The 21,211-nt window shown below is 39.9% G+C and overlaps 1 protein-coding gene across 1 annotated transcript in view; it reads left to right on the top strand.

Annotated features, from left to right (window-relative positions):
* ttc27 (tetratricopeptide repeat domain 27) overlaps positions 1-21,211 on the top strand; it is a 143,640-nt gene that overhangs the window by 46,202 nt on the left and 76,227 nt on the right. Inside the window, exons 4-7 of the mRNA XM_061911092.1 lie at positions 145-285; positions 4,103-4,205; positions 10,231-10,389; positions 14,768-14,907. Coding sequence (XP_061767076.1) covers positions 145-285; positions 4,103-4,205; positions 10,231-10,389; positions 14,768-14,907 — 543 coding nt within the window. The remainder of the gene's footprint in view (positions 1-144; positions 286-4,102; positions 4,206-10,230; positions 10,390-14,767; positions 14,908-21,211) is intronic.

Below are 21,211 nucleotides of genomic sequence, written 5' to 3'. Positions count from 1 at the left end.
TTTAATCCGTGTGCATGAGCAAAGCAAAACAGGTAGTGCCAAATGTTTTTGTGGAGGGTTGCCACAAATAAATTAATTATTGGGAAACACTGAATATATAGATTATTTAAAATAACTTCAGTTTAAATGTATTTTCTTTGACAGCCTCAGTCCATGGTTGAATCAATCCACTCTTGCCTGCTCCTGGATGGAGAATCTGTGTACAGCCTGGTTGCCAACCCCTTCCTCCTTCTGCTGGCGAGGGTTATTCTGACCAAATGTTCTTCAAAGATGAGCAGTCTTCAGGTACAGCAGTCATTGGCCTTATACATACAACTGTGTGACTAGTATGGCTATTTATTTTGCATGTTTTTTGAATGAGGTTAATGAAGATGTTGCATTGCCATCTTATAGTTTGAGATAAAGGATCGAATTCTTGTAATGCCGTCTTTTTTTGTCTTTCGTAAGGGAAAGAAAAATTTCCATTTATTTTTGGTTTAAAAAAAATAAGTACACTGCGTCTGGAAAGTATTCACAGCGTGGTACTTTTTCTACATTTTGTTATGTTACAGCCTTATTACAAAATGGAATGTATTCATTATTGTCCTCAAAATTCGACACACATTTCTCTATCAAGAAAATGTTAAAACGTTTTTATTTTTTTTTAGAAATGTTTGTAAATTTATGAAATACTTATGTACATGTGCGTTCTTGATTTTTTTGTATTTACAGCCTTTACCATTAAGCTAAACAATAATCTCTGGGCATCCTGTTTCAACTGATCATCCTTGAGATGTTCCTACAGCTTAATTGGAGACCACCTGTGGTAAACTCAGTTGGTTGGACATGATTTTGAAAGGCACACATTTGTCTATATATAAGGTCCCACACTTGACAGTGTTTTGCAGACTACAAATAAAGCATGAAGCTGAAGGAATTGCCTGTAGACCTCTGAGACAGGATTGTCTCGAGGCCCAAATAAGGGGAAAGGTACACGAAAATATATGTTGCCTTGAAAGTCCCAGAGAACATAGTGGCCTTCATCATTTGTAGATTGAAGAGGTTTGGAACCACCAAGACTCTTCCTTGAGCTGGCTGGCCGTCTAAACTGAGCGATTGGGGTAGAAGGACCCTAGTCAGGAAGGTGAACAAGAACCTGATGGTCACTCTGCCAGAGCTACAGCATTCCTCTGTGGGGAGAGGAAAACTTTACAGAAGGACAGCCACCTTAGCAGCAATCCACCAATCAAAGCTGTATGGTAGAGTGGTCAAATTGAAGCCATTCCTTTGTAAAAGATTGCGAAAATGCACCTGAAAGACAGACAATCTGACAAACAAAATTATCTGGTCTAATGAGACAAAGATTGAACCCTTTGGCGTCAATGCCAGGCGTCATGTTTGGAGTAAACCACTCTTCACCAGGCCAATACCATGCCTACAATGAAGCATGGTGCTGGCAGCATAAAGTTGTGGGGATGTTTTTAGCGGCAGGAACTGGCAATGTACAGAGCCATCCTGGGTGAAGCCCTGCTCCAAAGCGCTCTTGAAAAACAAAAAAATCCGTCTAAGCCTGGGTGCTTAGAGAGGGGTCCAGACTGAGGCCAAAGAAAAAAAACTCACACAAAGGACATTAAAGACATTAAAGAGCAGAGCTGATGCAACCAGCTGCCACTCCAGCAGTGCCATTTCAACACACAGCTACAAAAGTAAAACAACAACAACAAAAATAATCAACCAATAATATACATATCGCACATACAATTGCACCATGCATAGACATGCAACCAAACAAAAACATAATTTCAACACCTACACAGGTGGCCTCTGCGGTCTTCCACACCATCGTCTGCTGGAGTGGTGGGAGCATGGCCAGGGACAGGAGCAGGCCCAAAAAAGCAACCGAGAGACCCTCGGCTGCCCACCCACTCTCGGCCAGTGTCCAGTCCGCATGGATGAATGAGGATGCATCCAAGGAGACCGAGGCGTCCGATACGCGCTCATTCAGCCCCTCCGTCCCAGCACGAGCTCCGCAGCCCTGTCTCTTCATCCGCATTTCCTCTCCTCCAGTCTTTCCAAACTGACTCTGGTGTGTTAAGAGACCCAGCAGCTGGTCCCCACAGCCAAAAGGCTCCCAGGAGGCAGATCCAGAAACCCACAAAAAAGTATTGCAGAAGTCACAAAAGTGCAGCCCCCCCTTGTCACACAGTCCCAAAGGGGCCCGAACCAAAAGGAAAAAACTAAATTTAAATAAGAGGAAACACCAGGAACACCAAAGTATGACACAGGGGTACAGAGCTCCTGCCACCAGCAGCCACTATAGCGACGCCATCTTGGGAAAAGAAAAAGAAAAAAAATTGGGAACTCAAAGATAAGCACAGCAATTTCAATATGAGCCATACCTTCTTGATTGTTCGTATCTTTAAAAAAAACAAATAAAAAAACAAGCCAAGAGCACTACTTAGCAGAGGTACTGCTTCACTTGTGTTTGCTGTTAAAAGGGAACATTATCACCAGACCTATGTAAGCGTCAATATATACCTTGATGTTGCAGAAAAAAGACCATATATTTTTTTAACCGATTTCCGTACTCCAAATGGGTGAATTTTGGTGAATTAAACGCCTTTCTATTATCGCTCTCGGAACGATGACGTCAAAATCTGACGTCACCTATGTAGTCAACGCCATTTTCTCCACCACATTACACGCAGCAAGTCAAATCAGCTCTGTTATTTTCCGTTTTTTCGACTATTTGCCGGTACCTTGGAGACATCATGCCTCGTCGGTGCGTTGTTGGAGGGTGTAACAACACAATCAGGGACGGATTCAAGTTGATTTACGTAGAATGTGCATCGATTAGCACGGCATGCTAAACGATGCTAACATGCTATTTAGGCTAGCTGTATGTACAGATTGCATCGTTATGCTTCATTTGTAGCTATATTTGCATCCAGCCTTTCCCTCCATCCACATTTAATACCAGACAAACACATACCAATTGACGGATTTAAGTTGCTCCAGTGTCAAGAGATGCGAAAGCCGCTCGTTTGGTTTTTACCTTGCGATGCTACGACAGACATGGCACAGAGATGGCAAGAATGTCTGGATATCCTGCGACACTCAAAGCAGATGCATTCCCAACGATAAAGTCAACGAAATCACAAAGGTGAGTTTTGTTGATGTTATTGACTTATGTGCTAATCAAACATATGTGGTCGCGGCATGACTGCCAGCTAATCGATGCTAACATGCTATTTAGGCTAGCCGTATGTACATTTGTAGCTGTATTTGCATCCAGCGTTTCCTTCCACCCACATTTATGCCTAACAAACACTTACCAATCCAGGGATTTAAGTTGATCCAGTGTCACAAGATGCGAAACTTCCGATCGTTGGTCTGCACATTTTACCTTCGATGCTAAGGCAAACATGGCCGAATAGCTTCAATAGCTATTCGCTCAATAGCTTCAGTTTCTTCTTCAATTTCGTTTTCGCTATCTGCCTCCATACTCCAACCATCCGTTTCAATACATGCGTAATCTGTTGAATCGCTTAAGCCGCTGAAATCCGAGTCTAAATCCGAGCTAATGTCGCTATATCTTGCTGTGCTATCCACCATTTGTTTGTATTGGCATCGCTATGTGACGTCACAGGGAAATGGACAGTGGCTTCGCAGATAGCGAAAATCAGGCACTTTAAAGCTTTATTAGGGATATTCCGGGACGGGTAAAATTTTGAAAAAAACTTCGAAAAATAAAATAAGCCACTGGGAACTGATTTTTATTGGTTTTAACCCTTCTGAAATTGTGATAATGTTCCCCTTTAACAATTAAAAAAAATCTGTCGACATAAACAGACCCATTTTTCTTAGAAAAGGCCCCTTTGGCTCCAAACCTTGCATGTTGACATCAACTTCAGCAGCCACTTTTTAGTGAGAAAAATACTGTAAACCAGGACTTGATTAGTTGTTCCTCAGAAACGGGACTAACTCAAAAGTGATTGACTATAGTTGTCTGTCTGAATCATGTCTATCATGAGATCACATTTGTGTACATTCCTTTGCCATGACAAAAGGGTTACCTTCAATACAGAATGTTCTTCATTATATTTGTGTTTTTTTTTGGTAGTTGCTCCCCTGGTGGACTCTGCGCTACATCAACCTGCACCAGCAAATCCTGGAGGCGTGTTCTCAGCAGCTTCTCAACTTGGCACTCACAAGCATGGAAGAAGGTCTTTGACAAACACCTACCCTTTCCTTTGCACCCACATAGACGGGCACATGAACACATAACACATGAATAACTGACTGTCTAAAAGGCGGTACTATCATGCCTTTTGACTGACACATGTCATGATGTGAAGACAAAGAGAAACTGTCAAAATCTAAATGACAATTTTCTCTACAATTGACTTTATTGTAGCACTATTAGCCTGCCTGCTATTTTCCATCCATCCATCCATTTTCTACCGCTTATTCCCTTTGGGGTCACGGGGGGCGCTGGTGCCTATCTCAGCTACAATCGGGCGGAAGGCGGGGTACACCCTGGACAAGTTGTCACCTCATCGCAGGGCCAACACAGATAGACGGACAACATTCACACTCACATTCACACACTAGGGCCAATTTAGTGTTGCCAATCAACCTATCCCCAGGTGCATGTCTTTGGAAGTGGGAGGAAGCCAGAGTACCCAGGAGGAACTCACGCATTCACGGGGAGAACATGCAAACTCCACACCGAAAGATCCCGAGCCCGGGATTGAACCCTGACTACTCAGGACCTTCGTATTGTGAGGCAGACGCACTAACCTCTCTGCCACCTTGAAGCCCGCTATTTTAACTCATTTATGTTGAATGTAATGTACTGAATGTGATTTCTCATAACTTTATTTTCTTTGCTGGGCACACTGACTGGGTTATTAATAATTAGGTCGAATGATAAGGAAAAGGGCTCAGACAGCTTAGACAGAGACCTGATAAACTAAAATGTGATTATCATTCATTCTTCACCTTTAAAGGGGTCATGTTATGATTTGTTCCACATTTAAAACCCTCGTCTACATATCATATAATGGTGGTTCTTTGGTCATTTGCATAGATTTTTTTTTTACAGTTTAAAGCCGCTTTCTGAGCGTCTCTTAAGGATGCGCTGTTTTGTGGGCGGTCTTATTTACGGGGCCCCATTTCCAACAGCGGCTTCTCCCCACCCGTTACTACATGGGCAAATTCCAAATGGCTCGTTTGGAGGAAGTATGAAGGAAGGCAAGATTGTTTTATAAATATCCCCGCAATGCCTCCACGTTTTAAATTTAAATTTAGGGGCCTATGCAGATTCCAAATATACAACAGGAGGGACCAGTAGGTAAGAAAGTCGGTTTTGCTTAATAGGGGCCCAGCACTTTTTTTAATTGTCTATCATTCACAATCCTTACTGTACTGGGTGTGAGTTTTCCTTGCCCTTTTGTGGGTTCTTCCGAGGATGTTGTAGTCGTAATGATTTGTGCAGTCCTTTGAGACATTTGTGATTTGGGGCTATATAAATAAACATTGATTGATTGATTGATATTTGAGACAAGCACACATATACCGTATGTTCTTTTATTAAAACAGTCTATCTAGTAAATAAATGCCAGCAAAAGTCAGCTAACAACTCAGGTAATGGGATTCGCTCTATTCCGTCTATAAAGTACTCTAAAAAAACATCCGAAAAATTCCATCAACATTTTATACGTTAATGGAGGCACCAGTCATCAGTTGTGATCTTTTTCACTTGATAACTTGTTTTTCTTCATCTTCTTCATCTTCTTCTGACTAGAACTGTAGATAGGCGTGACTATTAGTGATTGCTGTGTTCTTATTTGTAAAGATTCTTAATCGATTAAAAAAAATTTTTTTACTGTTATTTTAAGTACCTGCAGCTGAGACCAGAAGGATGACTTTTCTAAATATGTAAAGTTTTAACACGCACATTCATAGTAACATTTAGTAACATATATATTAACAATTCATATTTCACAGAGGCATTACAATATTCGCTATTACTTTTAACAACAATGACTACAACTATTAATAATGGCAGACCTCATGAGAGAAGGCGACGATGACTACTTTGGGAGAAATAATGATCCAGAACCTTATATTTATGAGCCTGAATATACAGAGGATGCCCTACAAGTTTTAGAAGCTGAGTGATAAGCGAACCCAGCATTAGCACTATTGCTTCTTTCAGTAACAGATAAATACAATCTATGAACATTAAAAGACAATCACTTACTGTACAATGTCTCCTTTCACTGGGATGCCAACTGATGGAATGCTTGTATCCTCCCGTTTGGATGAAAAATTATTCATAATACTCACGCAGGTACAAAAAAAAAGGTGGCCAACAAACGTCTTCTCTTGTCTTTTTTGCCATTTCCGGTGTAGGTTGAATATGCATATAAACTTAAAGGGGTCATATTATAGGTGAAATTCTCATCCAGGCCAAGTTCACCCTTGAGCCATTTTGTAGTTGTTAGTGTTTCCATATCGACTTTACTAACAGATATATCAGGGCATTCAATCAATTGCAACTACATATTTTGGTTTGTCGTAGAAGACGTTTCGCCTAATCGAGTAGGCTTCATCAGTTCGTGCTACTGTGCTACCGTAAAAGGCCACAGGACAGACACAATCCTGCTGAAAACGCAAAAACAATTTTTGAATGAGAATTGAAAGCCTCAGAGTAAAATCTGATGAATTACTCCTCAAAATGCAAAATATATTGCCAGAAGAGGTCCAGGGAAAAGGTGACGAATTTCACAATCAAAGCCCAACTTGGACAACACAACAGAACCAAAGTAAGACAAACAAGAACGTTTTAAAAACTACAACTTAATAAGAACACCTCCAAACCACAGGCACTTATTTGAAGGTAAATAACTGGGGACTCAACTGATAATGAATCACACAGTAAATGGATAAAGAATTGTCGAGCAGAAATCTTACCCAACCAAAAACAGATGTAATGGCAAGAGTTTAACTTTGCCATGACTCCACATCAGGTTCCTACAGTTAATTTGATCACAGCGACGGAATCAGCCATTAGGAAAAAGAACCTAACAGAAACTGAAGGGGAGCAAATACGACTAAAAGTGACAGCAGCTCTTTCTAATGCCACGCCCCCACCCCCAAACCTCTCCTTGGAGGAGAGGAAAGCACTAACATCACTAAGCAAGGATGACAACATCACGATCCTGACAGCTGACAAGGGGAGATGCACAGTCATTCTCAACACAACTGACTACCAAAACTAGTTGCTTACACTCCTCAAAGACTCCAACACATTAAATATTCAAAAGGGACCCCACAAGTACAAGAGAAGAATCATTGAGTATTTACAAACTCTACAAAAGTCAGAAGCCATCAACCGAGCATTGTCTTACCGCTTGTATGGCTCTTTCAACATTTTGGGTTGCCGACCCCTGGCTTATACCCACAAGAAACCATCCCTGGTATTTATGGCCTTCTAAAAATACACATAGATAAGGATCCCCTCAGACCCATTGTCAGCAGCATTAACTATGTGACATACAATATTGCTAAGTATGTGACCAACATCTTAGCACCATTGTTAGTTGGCAAAACTTCACATCCTGTCCAAAACTCAATTGTAGCGAAGTTTAGAGATCTAAAACTGGACAAAAATGAAACTATAGTTTGATTCGACCAAGAATGCAGTAGGGACAGTGTGGCAACATCTACTAGGTGACCACACCTTACAGGATAGATCCAAACTAAACCCAGAACAGATTTGCCTTTTGCTGGAACTTTGCTTTTACACTACATACTTTCAATTCATGGGAACGGTATACCGACAAAAACATGATTGTGCCATGGGATCACCTGTTTCCCCAATAGTAGCAAACATTTACATAGAGGAAATGGAAAAGAGAGCTTTGACCTCTTTTGAGTCTTTGGTACAGATATGTGGATGGAACATGGGTGAAACTCAGAAACCAAGTAAGGAAAACCTTCACCGAGCACATTAACTCTGGACAAAAACATTGAATTTAGATGTGAGGATGTCAAAGACAATAAGTTGCCTTTTTTGGACAGTGATGTTCACATTGGAGAAAGCAGGGCCCTCCAATTTGGGATTTACCGAAGACTGATTATTACCAACTTTTTGACTCACACCACCAATTGGAACACAAACTTGGCGTTATGAAAACCCTACAACATAGAGCTAATAATGTGCCTACCAGCCCACAGGCCAAAGAGAAAGAGCATAGGCATTTGAGGGAAGCCCTCAAAACCTGAGGTTGTTTGTGAAAAGTGCATCCAGTTCCAGAAACAACAAGAACAGATTGGATGAGGAGGAAAAAAGTGACAGACGCAAAAATATAGTTATTCCTTATGCATTAAGTCTATCTGAGAAACTTAGAAACAGTTTTAACCAACACAACATCCCAGTACACTTCAAACCAGGGAACACCCTGAGACATCCTAAAGACCGGACACCCCACACCCACAAAAACAATCTGATGTATGTTATCCAGTGTAATGATGAATGCGCTGATTCATATATTGGGGAAACAAAACAACCACAGCATAGATTTTGAGGGCAAAACTCCGGTGTATACCTGCACCTCAGGGAGAAACAGCACTCCTTTTGAGAACAAAATGTACAGAGGACAAAGTTTAGGGAAGCCATTTATGTCAAGGTTGAAAAACCATCCCTGAACAAAGGAGGTGGTCTGTGACACCACCTGAGTCCCACATACAACACTATCCATTCTACCATTCCAAAAATACTCTGCAATTTACCCTCCAACAAAGAACAGGAGTTACAAACATTCTGGCCAAAGAAGGTGACCAGAATGCCATTTTTGTCATTTGTTTACAACTGAATGGAATGCTTAAGCGACAGATTACGACTATTTTGGACTGGTAGTAGACGATCCACAGCGATCGTTCTGCCACACAATACCAATGCTAACGAGAGAAAGTTACACTTTGTCGTTGGCTTTTACAGTTAGGATTGCTTGTTTGCATTAAAACAGTTGTTTTCTCCCATCCTTGCCGAGGCACAGCCTCCTGGTTTTGGAGTATAAATATTTTGGGTTTTGGCACCAGCCGCTGGACCAGATCTGACCAATTGTAAGTCTATGAGCACGAACTGATGAAGCCTACTCAGATGAGCGGCGAAACATCTTCTACGACAAACAAAACAGTCCAGTTGCGATCAATTTTATACCCTGAGGTGACAATGACCTGGATGAATGAGAACTTTCATAGACACAAAAACAGATATAAGTTAGAAATATATGCTACTTTGTCTTAGAAATCGCAACAGCGGAGGATTTTAGCGTGCAAGGCAAGTTAATTTATAGAGCACAATTTTTACACTAGGCAATTCAAAGTGCATTCCAAAAAATTCCAAAAAAAGCAAAAATAAAAACAAAATAATCATAAAAATATTCAGAATTAAAATTTAAATCAAAAAGTGTGTATAAAATACTTTCATTTGCCAAATGCACAATTAGAAATATTTTCAGCCTGGATATTCAAACATTGCCAATATTGAGGCCTGTCCCACATCTTCTGTAATACTATTCCAGATTTTAGGAGCATTAAACTGAAATGCAGCATTACAATGTTTTGTCCTGTATTTGGGCAGCAGCAGGAGACCACTCATCAAGGATCTCAGAGTCTGAAATGGTTCATATAGTTCTAACGTGTCAAACATGTACTTTTGCACAAGACCATAAAACAGACTTTTACACAAGAAAAGCTGTTTTAAAGTCAATATTCTTTGAGCTACAGGAAGCCAGTGCAAAGACCTAAGCACTGGACTATGATGGCCGTATTTCCTGGTTCTTGGCAAAACTCAAGCAGCAGTGTTCAAGTTGTTCTATAGCTGCTTTACAGCATCCTGGATGAAAACCAGCCCCTTCCCATTCAATTTGATGGAGCTTGAGAGATGCTGCAAAGAGGAATGGGCAAAACAGAGTAAAACATGTAATCCTTTTCTTACCCACCGTATTATGCATAATAAGACCCCTTTAATAGTTTAACAATGGCAGCAAATACACTTGTATACTATGAGTGTCAATTAAAGACTCTAACACAAAATGTAGAAAACGTGAAGCCGAATGCAATGTACAAACGTGTTTTCTGAGCATGATTAACAAAGTAGCACATAACATTTAGAAAGTAGAATTTGACTGTTGATAATGATATCAGTGTTTATTTTCTTATTTTCCTTCTCTACAGTGCTGAAATACAAGAGTCTGTTCTCTGAGCAAAGAAATCTGTCCATCCAGTTCCATTTGGAGTGCGTGTACTGTAGTCTAGCCTACTATGAATACTCCACTGCGAAGGAACACATCAAGAAAGCCCAGGAACTCTCAATGCTTGATATCAACATGACTGGTAAGAACCTGATGGAGATTTATTTTCAAATTATAGTTTTCAGTGCAACAATTCTGTGAATGATGGGTAATGATAGTGTATAATTGTTGACTTTGTAATCAACATTTTCAAGAAAAATTGTGTCAACAAGTTTGAAGATACATTTCCTATCAATTTAAGAATTAAATAATTATACCCCCTCAACGTCTATTGCAGTGATCACCCTGGAATTCAATTTTAATTGATTGATATCAAGATTTTGCTTGATATCAAATTGTTCACAAATGATCTAAGTGTGGCATTGAAGTTTTGTAATTATTGTGCTCTACTCTATCCACTTTGTGTAGTGAACCAGTACCACTGGGATTTGCCAAGTTAATGTACATTTCTTTCCAGCTTGAAAGTGTTGATTTCAGAGCAGGGACATCTCTCTTGGTCAGAATCTTCTTAGCCTATAGGGATGTAAAAATGTCTTAATTGTGAATTTGTGACACTGGTGTGCCAGCAGTTCCCACTTAAAGACAGGATTTAGTCATGACGTTTTTGAGGGGGATCCCTACGTATGTGAATCTTTCAGCAATTCACCATTTGATCCGGTTCCGATACTTGGTGTGATACACAGACAATTCTCTTTTAGTAATTGAGAAAAAATCTGTTAGCTCGAATAGACAAAGGGCTGAGACATTTACTTTACATACTACTTCAAAAAGTGTTTATATTCAAGAAAATAGGTTCACTCAAGTAAACGAGTGTAGTTTAGGTCATTACATGCTGAAAGCTTGTAAGAATGCTTAAAACACATTGGAAATTTAGCACCATTTAGGCAGTCACATAAATGTACAAACGGGCTGTTTTTCAAACCCCAAAAATATAACAACATCACTGGCTAACTTATGCTACTATTAGTGGTTTAACAGAACCTGACATATTTCTGAAATTAGAAGTGTCTATATTTTTCACAATGATTTATCATATTAAATAAAAAAATGCTTGTCAGTCAGAGGAATTAGTCTTAAGTTCATGTTTATCACTCACTGCAGTCTCCTATACGCAGGGTGCAGGTGCAAATACACAAACGCTGTCCCAGAGGCAAGAAACAATTTGTAGTCATGTTGTTGTTATGATAGAATATACATTCTATGTTAGGTAATGTTTGTGCAAATTCACTACGTTTAAATTATCACACATAACACTAAGTTGCGCTTCTATGTGTGTTAGATATAAGCGCTAGGTTTGGGCCGATAACAAAGCTTGCTCGACAAAATATTAATCCACAAATTATTGCCAAAAAACGATGATATGCTATTATTTTTTTAAACCAAATTAACTAATGATATAATGACAGCATATAATAAATTATATTGGAAGTATACTCCTTCAAATGAAAAACTTGTATTTCTCGTATATATCATCCGTACTAGAGTGCAGTCCGTATTAAAGTACAGTGGGCAGCACGGTGGTAGAGGGGTTAGTGCATCTGCCGCACAATACGAAAGTCCTGATTAGGCCTGATTTCAATCCCGGGCTAGGGATCTTGCTGTGTGGAGTTTGCAAGTTCTCTCCGTGACTGCGTCAGTTCCTTCCAGGTACTCCGGCTTCCACCCACCTCCAAAAACATGTAAGTGGGAATAAGTTGATTTTCAACACTAAATTGGCCCTAGTGTGTGAATGTGAGTGTGAATGTTGTCTGTCTATCTGTGTTGGCCCTGTGATGAGATGGCGACTTGTCCAGGGTGTACCCCGCCTACCGCCCGAATGCAGCTGAGATAGGGTCCAGTGACCTCAAAAGGGACAAGCGGTAGAAAATGGATGGACTAAAGTGTAGTTATGAATGACGCTTTTTCGATCATTTTCATTTTATACCGTCATACTAATTGTCAGGAGTTTTACAGCAGTTTCAAAAAAACTAATTCCCGCATCTGCAAAAAACGATGCAAAAGAGGGAGTTGCAGAATGTCCTGCTCGTCAAAGACGCATTAAAAAAACACAAACTTCAATACAAACGTAAGCGACGCATGCGACTCTGGAGCCACGGGTTGGCAAAACCTGTACTATGTGATGTTATTGCTAGCGGAAAGAGTCAAAGACACTTAATGATGACAAGATGACTCAATCCTTCTTTTTATTCGGCTACAGTACAAACGCGTGAAACTGATGAAAGGCCGTTATGGCGATTTATCGACGACGAAAAAAATACTGGATTGTAAAACAAAAAGTTTGTGCTATAATGGATTCGTATATTTAGGTTCCACTGTACTTTGGAAAATTAGCACCCTCTAGGCATTTGTGTGAAAGTTGCAAAGAGCAAAAATTGACAATTTTCCCTTAATTGTTTTGTCTATTTAAAGAAAATAAATTATATTCAAGGTAGCTCAAATTCATCTTTCAATTTGTTTGTATCAAATATGCAAGTACCGTAGATTATTACACTTTGTTCAATGAAAATATGTAATTTAAAACTTACGGTGCATTTACACATTTGATTTCCTAGGGACACAAATGGCGCAGTTTTGGTGGAATGGCCCACATACATACATACATACATACATACATACATACATACATACATACATACATACTGTACATACAGTACATATAGATGGATAGTACTTTATTGATTCCTTCAGGAGAGTTCCCTAAGGAAAATTATTCAAACCCCATTTCCATATGAGTTGGAAGAATTTTGTTAGATGTAAATATAAACGGACTACCATGATTTGCAAATCCTTTCCAACCCATCTTCAATTGAATGCACTACAAGGACAAGATATTTGATGTTCAAACTCATAAACTTTATTTATTTTTTTTGCAAATAATAATTAACTTAGAATTTTATGGCTGCAACACGTGCCAAAGTAGTTGGAAAAGGACATGTTCACCTCTGTGTTACATCACCTTTTCTTTTAACAACACTCAATAAACGTTTGTGAACTGAGGAAACTAATTGTTGAAGCTTTGAAAGTAGAATTCTTTCCCATTCTTGTTTTATGTAGAGCTTCAGTCGTTCAACATTCCGGGGTTTCCGCTGTCGTATTTTACGCTTCATAATGCGCCACACATTTTCGATGGAAGACAGGTCAGGACTGCAGGCTGGCCAGGAAAGTTTGTAACACTTTTCTTGCTGAAATAAGCAGGGGCCTCCATGATAACGTTGCTTGGATGACAACATATGTTTCTCCAAAACCTGTATGGACCTTTCATCATTAATGGTGCCTTCACAGATGTGTAAGTTACCCATGCCTTGTGCACTAATACACCCCCATACCATCTTAGATGCTGGCTTTTGAACTGTGCGCCTATAACAATCCGAATGGGTATTTTCCTCTTTGTTCTGGAGGACACCACGTCCGCTGTTTCCAATTATAATTTCAAATGTGGACTCGTCAGACCACAGAACACCTTTCCACTTAGCATCAGTCGATCTTAGGTGAGCTCGGGCCCAGCCAAGCCGGCGGCGTTTCAGGATATTGTTGATGAATGGGTTTGGCTTTGCATAGTAGAGTTTTAACTTGCACTTACAGATGTAGCGACCAACTGTAGTTACTAACAGTGGTTTTATGAAGTGTTCCTGAGCCCATGTGGTGATATCCTTTACACACCGATGTTGGTTTTTGATGCAGTACCGCCTGAGGGATCAAAAGTCCGTAATATCATCGCTTACGTGCAGTGATTTCTCCAGATTCTCTGAACTTTTTAATGATTTTACGGACCGTACATGGTAAAATCCCTAAATTCCTTGCGATAGCTCATTGAGAAATGTTGTTCGAAAACTGTTCGACAATTTGCTTACAAATTGGTGACCCTCACCCCATCCTTGTTTGGGAATTACTTAGCATTTCATGGAAGCTGCTTTTATACCCAATCATGGCACCCAACTGTTCCCAATTTGCCTGCACACCTGTGGGATGTTCCATATAAGTGTTTGATGAGCATTCCTCAACTTTATCAGTATTTATTGCCACCGTTCCCAACTTCTTTGTCACGTGTTGCTGGCATCAAGTTCTAAAGTTAATGATTATTTGCAAAAAAAAAAATGTTTATCAGTTTGAACATCAAATATGTTGTCTTTGTAGCATATTCAACTGAATATAGGTTGAAAATTATTTGCAAATCATTGTATTCCGTTTATATTTACATCTAACACAATTTCCCAACTCATATGTAAACGGGGTTTGTATATACATACATACATACAGCATCATAAACAATTGAAAGAATCCTGGTTGGATGCATCTTTCGTGTTATACAAGAATGCATTTCTAAGTTTGTAATTTGTTGACTAGTTTATTGGTTCTGAATGTATTCAGTCATTCCATTTGAACTGCATCAATTACATAAGCAAGCCACAAAAACTGATTTTCGAATTCAGACTTCACATTCTTCTATTTGTTTGCTCTAGGTGCTCTGGGAAAGCGTACCTATTTCCAGGAAAAGTACTTGGCTCAACTCATCCTCGAGGTCAAACAAAAGCAGGATCAGCTTGGAAATGCAGTTACTGAACCAAGTCCCTCACCAACACCAAAAACGCTTCTGCCCAAGGTATGAGGAAGCACTACTGTGGATCTTAAGTGATATACCATGTATAAACCATTTTTCTTGGTAAATATTAGTGGTGGGTAACTGATGCCTCAGTGAGTGTATGACACAGCACTATCTAATGCTGTAATCTTTGTTAGTGTTTCCAATTGGTAATTTGCCATCTGCTGGATTAAAAAGTCATCACATTTGACCTGCAAATAATAGTTAATAGTTTGCAAATATAATTTCCCAACTGTGCAGAAAGGAATAAGAAAGACGCAACTTTGGGCAATGGGCCAAAGAGTAACCAGGAAAATGAGACGAACATGACTTATCTGTCACCATAAGATCAAAATGATCCCACATTTTGAATGCAAAACAAGGCATGCCACTCCTCCAACTTCACATAGTTTGAGCTGAAACACAAATATACTTTGTTATACATAGTCTGGTGCTTCACAGTCAAATGACACAGCGTTTTTATCATTCACATGTTTTCCTTCCTTAAAGTGATAAACACATTGTGGTATTGAGGGACACAATTCACTACTTATCTTTCACAATGCATCAAATCAAGGGTTCAGTATAATTTGAGCCAGCACTAGTAAATATATTTCTAAATACGCTGGAAATGTTCAACAAATGTGGGTAATAACAATGTTCACCAGATGTGGGTAATAACAATTACAATTATCATACGCAATGACATCAAACTATAGATGTCCATACATTTGAATAATTCCTTTCTTAAAGCATCACTATGTAACTTTCCAACCTTCATAAAATACTTTTATAACTTTTGGGATGATACATGGACTTACAACTAGTTGAATGACACATCTGTCATGGTCTGAGCGGGTCTGTTTAGCTCTCACTGGCACTTAACTACTGTGAGAAGGGTGGCGGGAACCTGCCACACACAAAATTTCAAACATGCTGACTTGCTTTACCGCACACGTCACTCCCCTTTTCCATAACGTCAAAAAGATGTAAGTTGATGCGAACGCCTGCGTGCCTCCAGAAAACTAAAAGAGGTGAGGTGACTTTATGTATTATATTGTTCATAAAGAAAAAAAAGAGTAACGCCTACATGGAATTAATTCTATCATGGCTGAAGCTGCAAAACAACCAGAGAAACGAAAAGTTTTGTTTGAGGAGACAAAAAATTATAAAGGGAGGTTACTCGGATAAAAGGACAATCAAGGATCAACATTGGCCTAGCTTTCACTCGCTGGCGTGAGCTCAAAGATGAGGCTAGATTAGTAGGTGACTTTCGATTATCAAAATGATAGTGCTAATGTTAGCTATCGGAAATTTGCTTAGTAGCAATAAATAGATATCACCTTGATAGTTCGCAGCTCCAAACTACTGCCTTAGAAAAAACTCTACCAATGTTCTTTCTTTGCTTCGAACCTGTATCCGCCTCGATACATTCTTGGTAGTAACGTCATGTTTGTAGCGCAAATCAAGATAATTTCTTGATAGTGTCTGCTATTTAACATCAGCATAGCCATTAGAGACGTAATATTTGTAATCTGTGCCAATATTACAGCGGACATCATGTCAGTTTGACGCTATATGCGCTAATCCTCATGGGAAATGTGGTCTTCTTTCTGCCAAAATATTACCGCTGTGGTCCACTGGCGCCGCCAAAACAAACCAAAACCGAAAGTTCTTAAGTGGGGCTCTAAACACAATGTGTTATTAAGTGTGTCATTTATTTAATGTGAAAGTACACTAAACTATTTAATCTTGTAATAAATAATATGTTATTTAAAATTTACAACTAGCCCACAGTTACATTTTTCAAAACAAAATATATAACAAGAACACCATTGGCTATCTTATGTTACCATTAGTGGTTTAACAGAACCCATTTGTTTTACAATAGTGTATATTTTTCTCAAATACTTAGTCTATCGCCCCGAAAAAAATTATTGGTTGTTTACCGGAGTCACTCACCCTGTCTCGTCAACTGGTATGCTTAGGGTGCTTGTGCACACCTACAAAAGCAGTTCAAGGTAAGCAACAAACATTTGCGGTCATGTTGTTGAATGATAGAATATCCATTCAGTGATAACTAACGCTATCTATCAAAATCAGTATTATTAGCTAATAACACCCTAAGCTAATTCGTATGTACGTGTTACGTTCATACGTAGTTACGTCATTACATCCTAGAAGCTGTAAGATGGCGGGACGTTCTGTACTGTGTGAAATACATTAGAATATTGGCGCTCTCTAGGTAGCCGCGTAAATGTTGCGGATAAATTCATAATTTAATTATTGTTTGTTTAATTATTTTTTGATTTTTATTAACTATTTGATGATTTATTTAATACACTTTTTTAATAAATATTTTTGCAATTTAATTGTGTGAACCTGTTTGTCAGCTCATCTTTAATTTATTATATCTGTCAAACTCAGCTATCAAAGTCAGTGGGCGGGGTTGGTATAAATCTAGTCCAGTCATTGCTTTCGTCTGAAGCCTGGCAATTCGCAAGTCTTTCAAAACATGGCGTCTAGGGATGATATATTCATACTTTTTGGAGATTTGGTGATCAAAATATCGAGTGCAAATGCCAGCTAACCAATCAGGTGTTAGGATCCACTCTAGGACTTTGACGTATATACATTTATGAAGATGCTACACATCGTGATGAAATAATAAAATCTTGAAATAATTAATGAAATCTTGAAATAATTAAATAATGAAAGGAAAGAGGGACAAGCAATAGAAAATGGATGGATCGATGTATGGATGGAATAATTAAACTGATTATAAACCCCGTTTCCACATGAGTTGGGAAATTGTGTTAGATGTAAATATAAACAGAATACAATTATTTGCAAATCATTTTCAACCCATATTCAGTTGAATATGCTACAAAGACAACATATTTGATGTTCAAACTGATAAACGTTTTTTTTTTGCAAATACTCATTAACTTTAGAATTTGATGCCAGCAACACGTGACAAAGAAGTTGGGAAAGGTGGCAATAAATACTGATAAAGTAGAGGATTGCTCAATAAACACTTAAATGGAACATCCCACCGGTGTGCAGGCTAATTGGGAACAGTTGGGTGCCATGACTGGGTATCAAACAGCTTCCATGAAATGCTAAGTAATTCACAAACAAGGATGGGGTGAGGGTGACCACTTTGTAAGCAAATTGTCGTACAGTTTTAGAACAACATTTATCAACGAGCTATTGCAAGGAATTTAATGATTTTTACCATCTGCCGTCCGTAAAATCATCAAACGGTTCAGAAAATCTGGAGGAATAACTGCACATAAGCGATGATATTACGGACCTTTGACCCCTTGGGCGGTACTGCATCAAAAAGCGACATCAGTGTGTGAAAAATATCACCACATGGGCTCAGGAACATTTCATAAAACCACTGTCAGTAACTACAGTTGGTTGTTACATCTGTAAGTGCAAGTTAAAACTCTACTATGCACAGCCAAACCCATTTATCAACAACACCTGAAACGCCGCCGGCTTGGCTGGGCCGAGCTCACCTAAAATGGACTGATGCAAAGTGGAAAGGTGTTCTGTGGTCTAACGAGTCCACATTTAAAATTATATTTGGAAACAGAGGACGTGGTGTCCTTCAGAACAAAGAACAAAATAACCATTCAGATTGTTATAGGCACAAAGTTCAAAAGCCAGCATCTGTGATGGTATGGGGGTGTATTAGTGCCCAAGTCATGGGTAACTTACACATCTGTGAAGGCACCATCTATGCTGAAAGGTCCATACAGGTTTTGGAGCAACATACAGTATGTTGTCATCTATGCAACGTTATCATGGATGCCCCTGCTTAGTTCAGCAAGTCAATGCCAAGCCACGTGTTACAACAGCGTGGCTTCGTAGTAAAAGAGTGCGGGTACTTTCCTGGCCCGCCTGCAGTCCAGACCTGTCTCCCATCGAAAATGTGTGGCACATCATGAAGCATAAAATAGGACAGCGGGGAGCCCGGACTGTTGAACGACTGAAGCTCTACATAAAACAAGAATGGGAAAGAATTCCACTTTCAAAGCTACAACAATTAGCTGGACGCCGAGATGAGCAGTCGCATTTTTGTTCGCTCCCGCTCGGGAATACAATCAACCACTAGGATGATACCACACTTCCTCATTTTTGTACTGTGGATCACGGATTTATATTTGAAACCGCCACGGATACGATCCCCTCTTGAAAATGAGAGTCGTGAACGCGAAATGGACAATTACTGCGATTTCTACCTCCTCTGTAATTCATCGGCGAAGCACCTGGAATTCGGAGGTAACGTGATCCACTCATGCCTCACAGCGGATCGGAACATAAGAAACAAGCCCCTGACTGGAAGGATAGACCGAAGATTTACAATTTTACTATTACTTCTACTCTCAGGAGACACTGAACTAAACCCTGGACCAATAACCACCCGGTTAATATTATCTCGCCTGGCCAAGCCTGGCACTGTTGTTGCTAACGACGCCGAAGAAGCTAGCGTAGCTGCGGTACCTCGCAGGAGCTATGCTAAAAACATTAGCTCTCCACCTACGTCAGCTCTCACGTGTTTGTCACCACACAAGCTCACCTGTGTTCCAGCGGTCGGCTGCACGACGGAGGACTTCACCCCGAACATCGGTGCGGTTGGCGGCCGAGAGACGGAGGAAGACAGCTCAGACACCGGTGAGGACAGCGGCTCGGAGGTCCTCCTAACCTCTCCCGAAACCCTGAGGGTCATCGCCGCGTCACCGTGACCCCCCACGGTCTACACAGGTTTCGGGGGACTCTTCGTGGATCCCTGGTCATTGTTCTCCACCTCACCAAAACCCGCAAAAACCACGTCAACCCCCACCACTCCTACCTGGCCCCTCCTCCACCACTTCAACCACGCCCCTCCCCATCACCTGGACGACGAACAATGGGCTCTCTACCCCTCCCACAAGTCTTGCCACACAAACATCAACAACCAATATCCCCCCATCTTCTGGACAGTACCTCTCCCCAACAGAATCTGATGTTCTTTTTGGTTCCGGTGGACTACACATCATCCATCTTAATGTGAACAGCCTCTCTGGAAACAAACTCGACCAAATCAGAGAAATGTTCCACAACAATAAGGTAAAAATCCTGTGTTTCTCCGAAACTGAATTAGATGAAAGTGTTTCTGATTTAGAGATAGATATAGAAAACTTCTCGGTCATCAGAAAGGACAGGAATAAACATGGTGGTGGTGTTTGTATGTATATTCACCAGGCTATTAAATACATAACTGGCTCTGATCTCAACCACAAAGCCCTTGAATCTGTGTGGGCAGAAATCAAATTCACAAAAGCCGGTACTCATAGGGACTGTATACAGACCCCCTAATCAGAGTGATTTCTATGGTGCTGTTAAAGAGTGCTTAGCTGGTGTAGACAACGTGGAGAAAATTATAACTGGAGATCTGAACACAGATATTCAACGCAGAAATGCACCAGTCTTAAAATCTTACAGCAAATTCTGTAATCTTCACGCTCTTTCCCAGCTAATAACACCAGCTAATAGCACTTGGGTGTGTGATTCCACCCAATCAACCATAGATCTCATCCTCACATCAGACCGACGTAATATAAAAAATAGTGGGGTCATGATCTGTGGTCTTACCGACCACTATATAACCTGCACGCGCAAAATACGTAAACCCAAAGCCAATGGCCACATAACAGCTCAATCCAGATCCCTTAAAACATACTTCAACCTGGTTGAAGATGCTTCAAAACAGCGTTCTTAGCGATACTAAATGATATGGCTCCCGTGAGAACAGTCAGGATCAAAGCCCGCTCTCAACCATGGATCAATCCAGACCTATTAGCTGCCATAAAAGACAGAGACAGAAAATACTTCGAATACCAAAAGTGTAAAACCGAAGTAAATAAACAACCCAATAATAACAACCTCAAATCACTCCTTTCAATGCTAAAAAAGCAATGCAATGAATTAAGAAATAAGACAAACAACCTGACTAAATCCTTAAAAAAAATTATATCAACCACAAAATAGAGGAAAACACAAATAAGCCACGTGAGCTCTGGAAAATTCTCAACAACCAGCTTCCGGGATGCAGCCAGAAACTTAAAACCAGACTCACCAACATCAACATCAAAGAGGGTGACTCCCTCATTACAGACAAAATGGAGGTAGCAAGCAGACTTAACACCTTTTTCACCAGCATAGCCACAACTCTCGTTAACAAGATCTCCCATCACTCTGGTCGCTTTCGTGTAGAAAATATTAAAGCCTTCTACAGAAAGCTAGGCGTAATCACCAACAATTTCAAATTAGA

The sequence above is a fragment of the Nerophis ophidion genome, linkage group LG09 (genome assembly GCF_033978795.1).
Source record: "Nerophis ophidion isolate RoL-2023_Sa linkage group LG09, RoL_Noph_v1.0, whole genome shotgun sequence".
NCBI lineage: Eukaryota > Metazoa > Chordata > Actinopteri > Syngnathiformes > Syngnathidae > Nerophis > Nerophis ophidion.
Note: the sequence above shows the minus strand (reverse complement) of the source record. Positions and strands in the feature narration are given on the sequence as shown.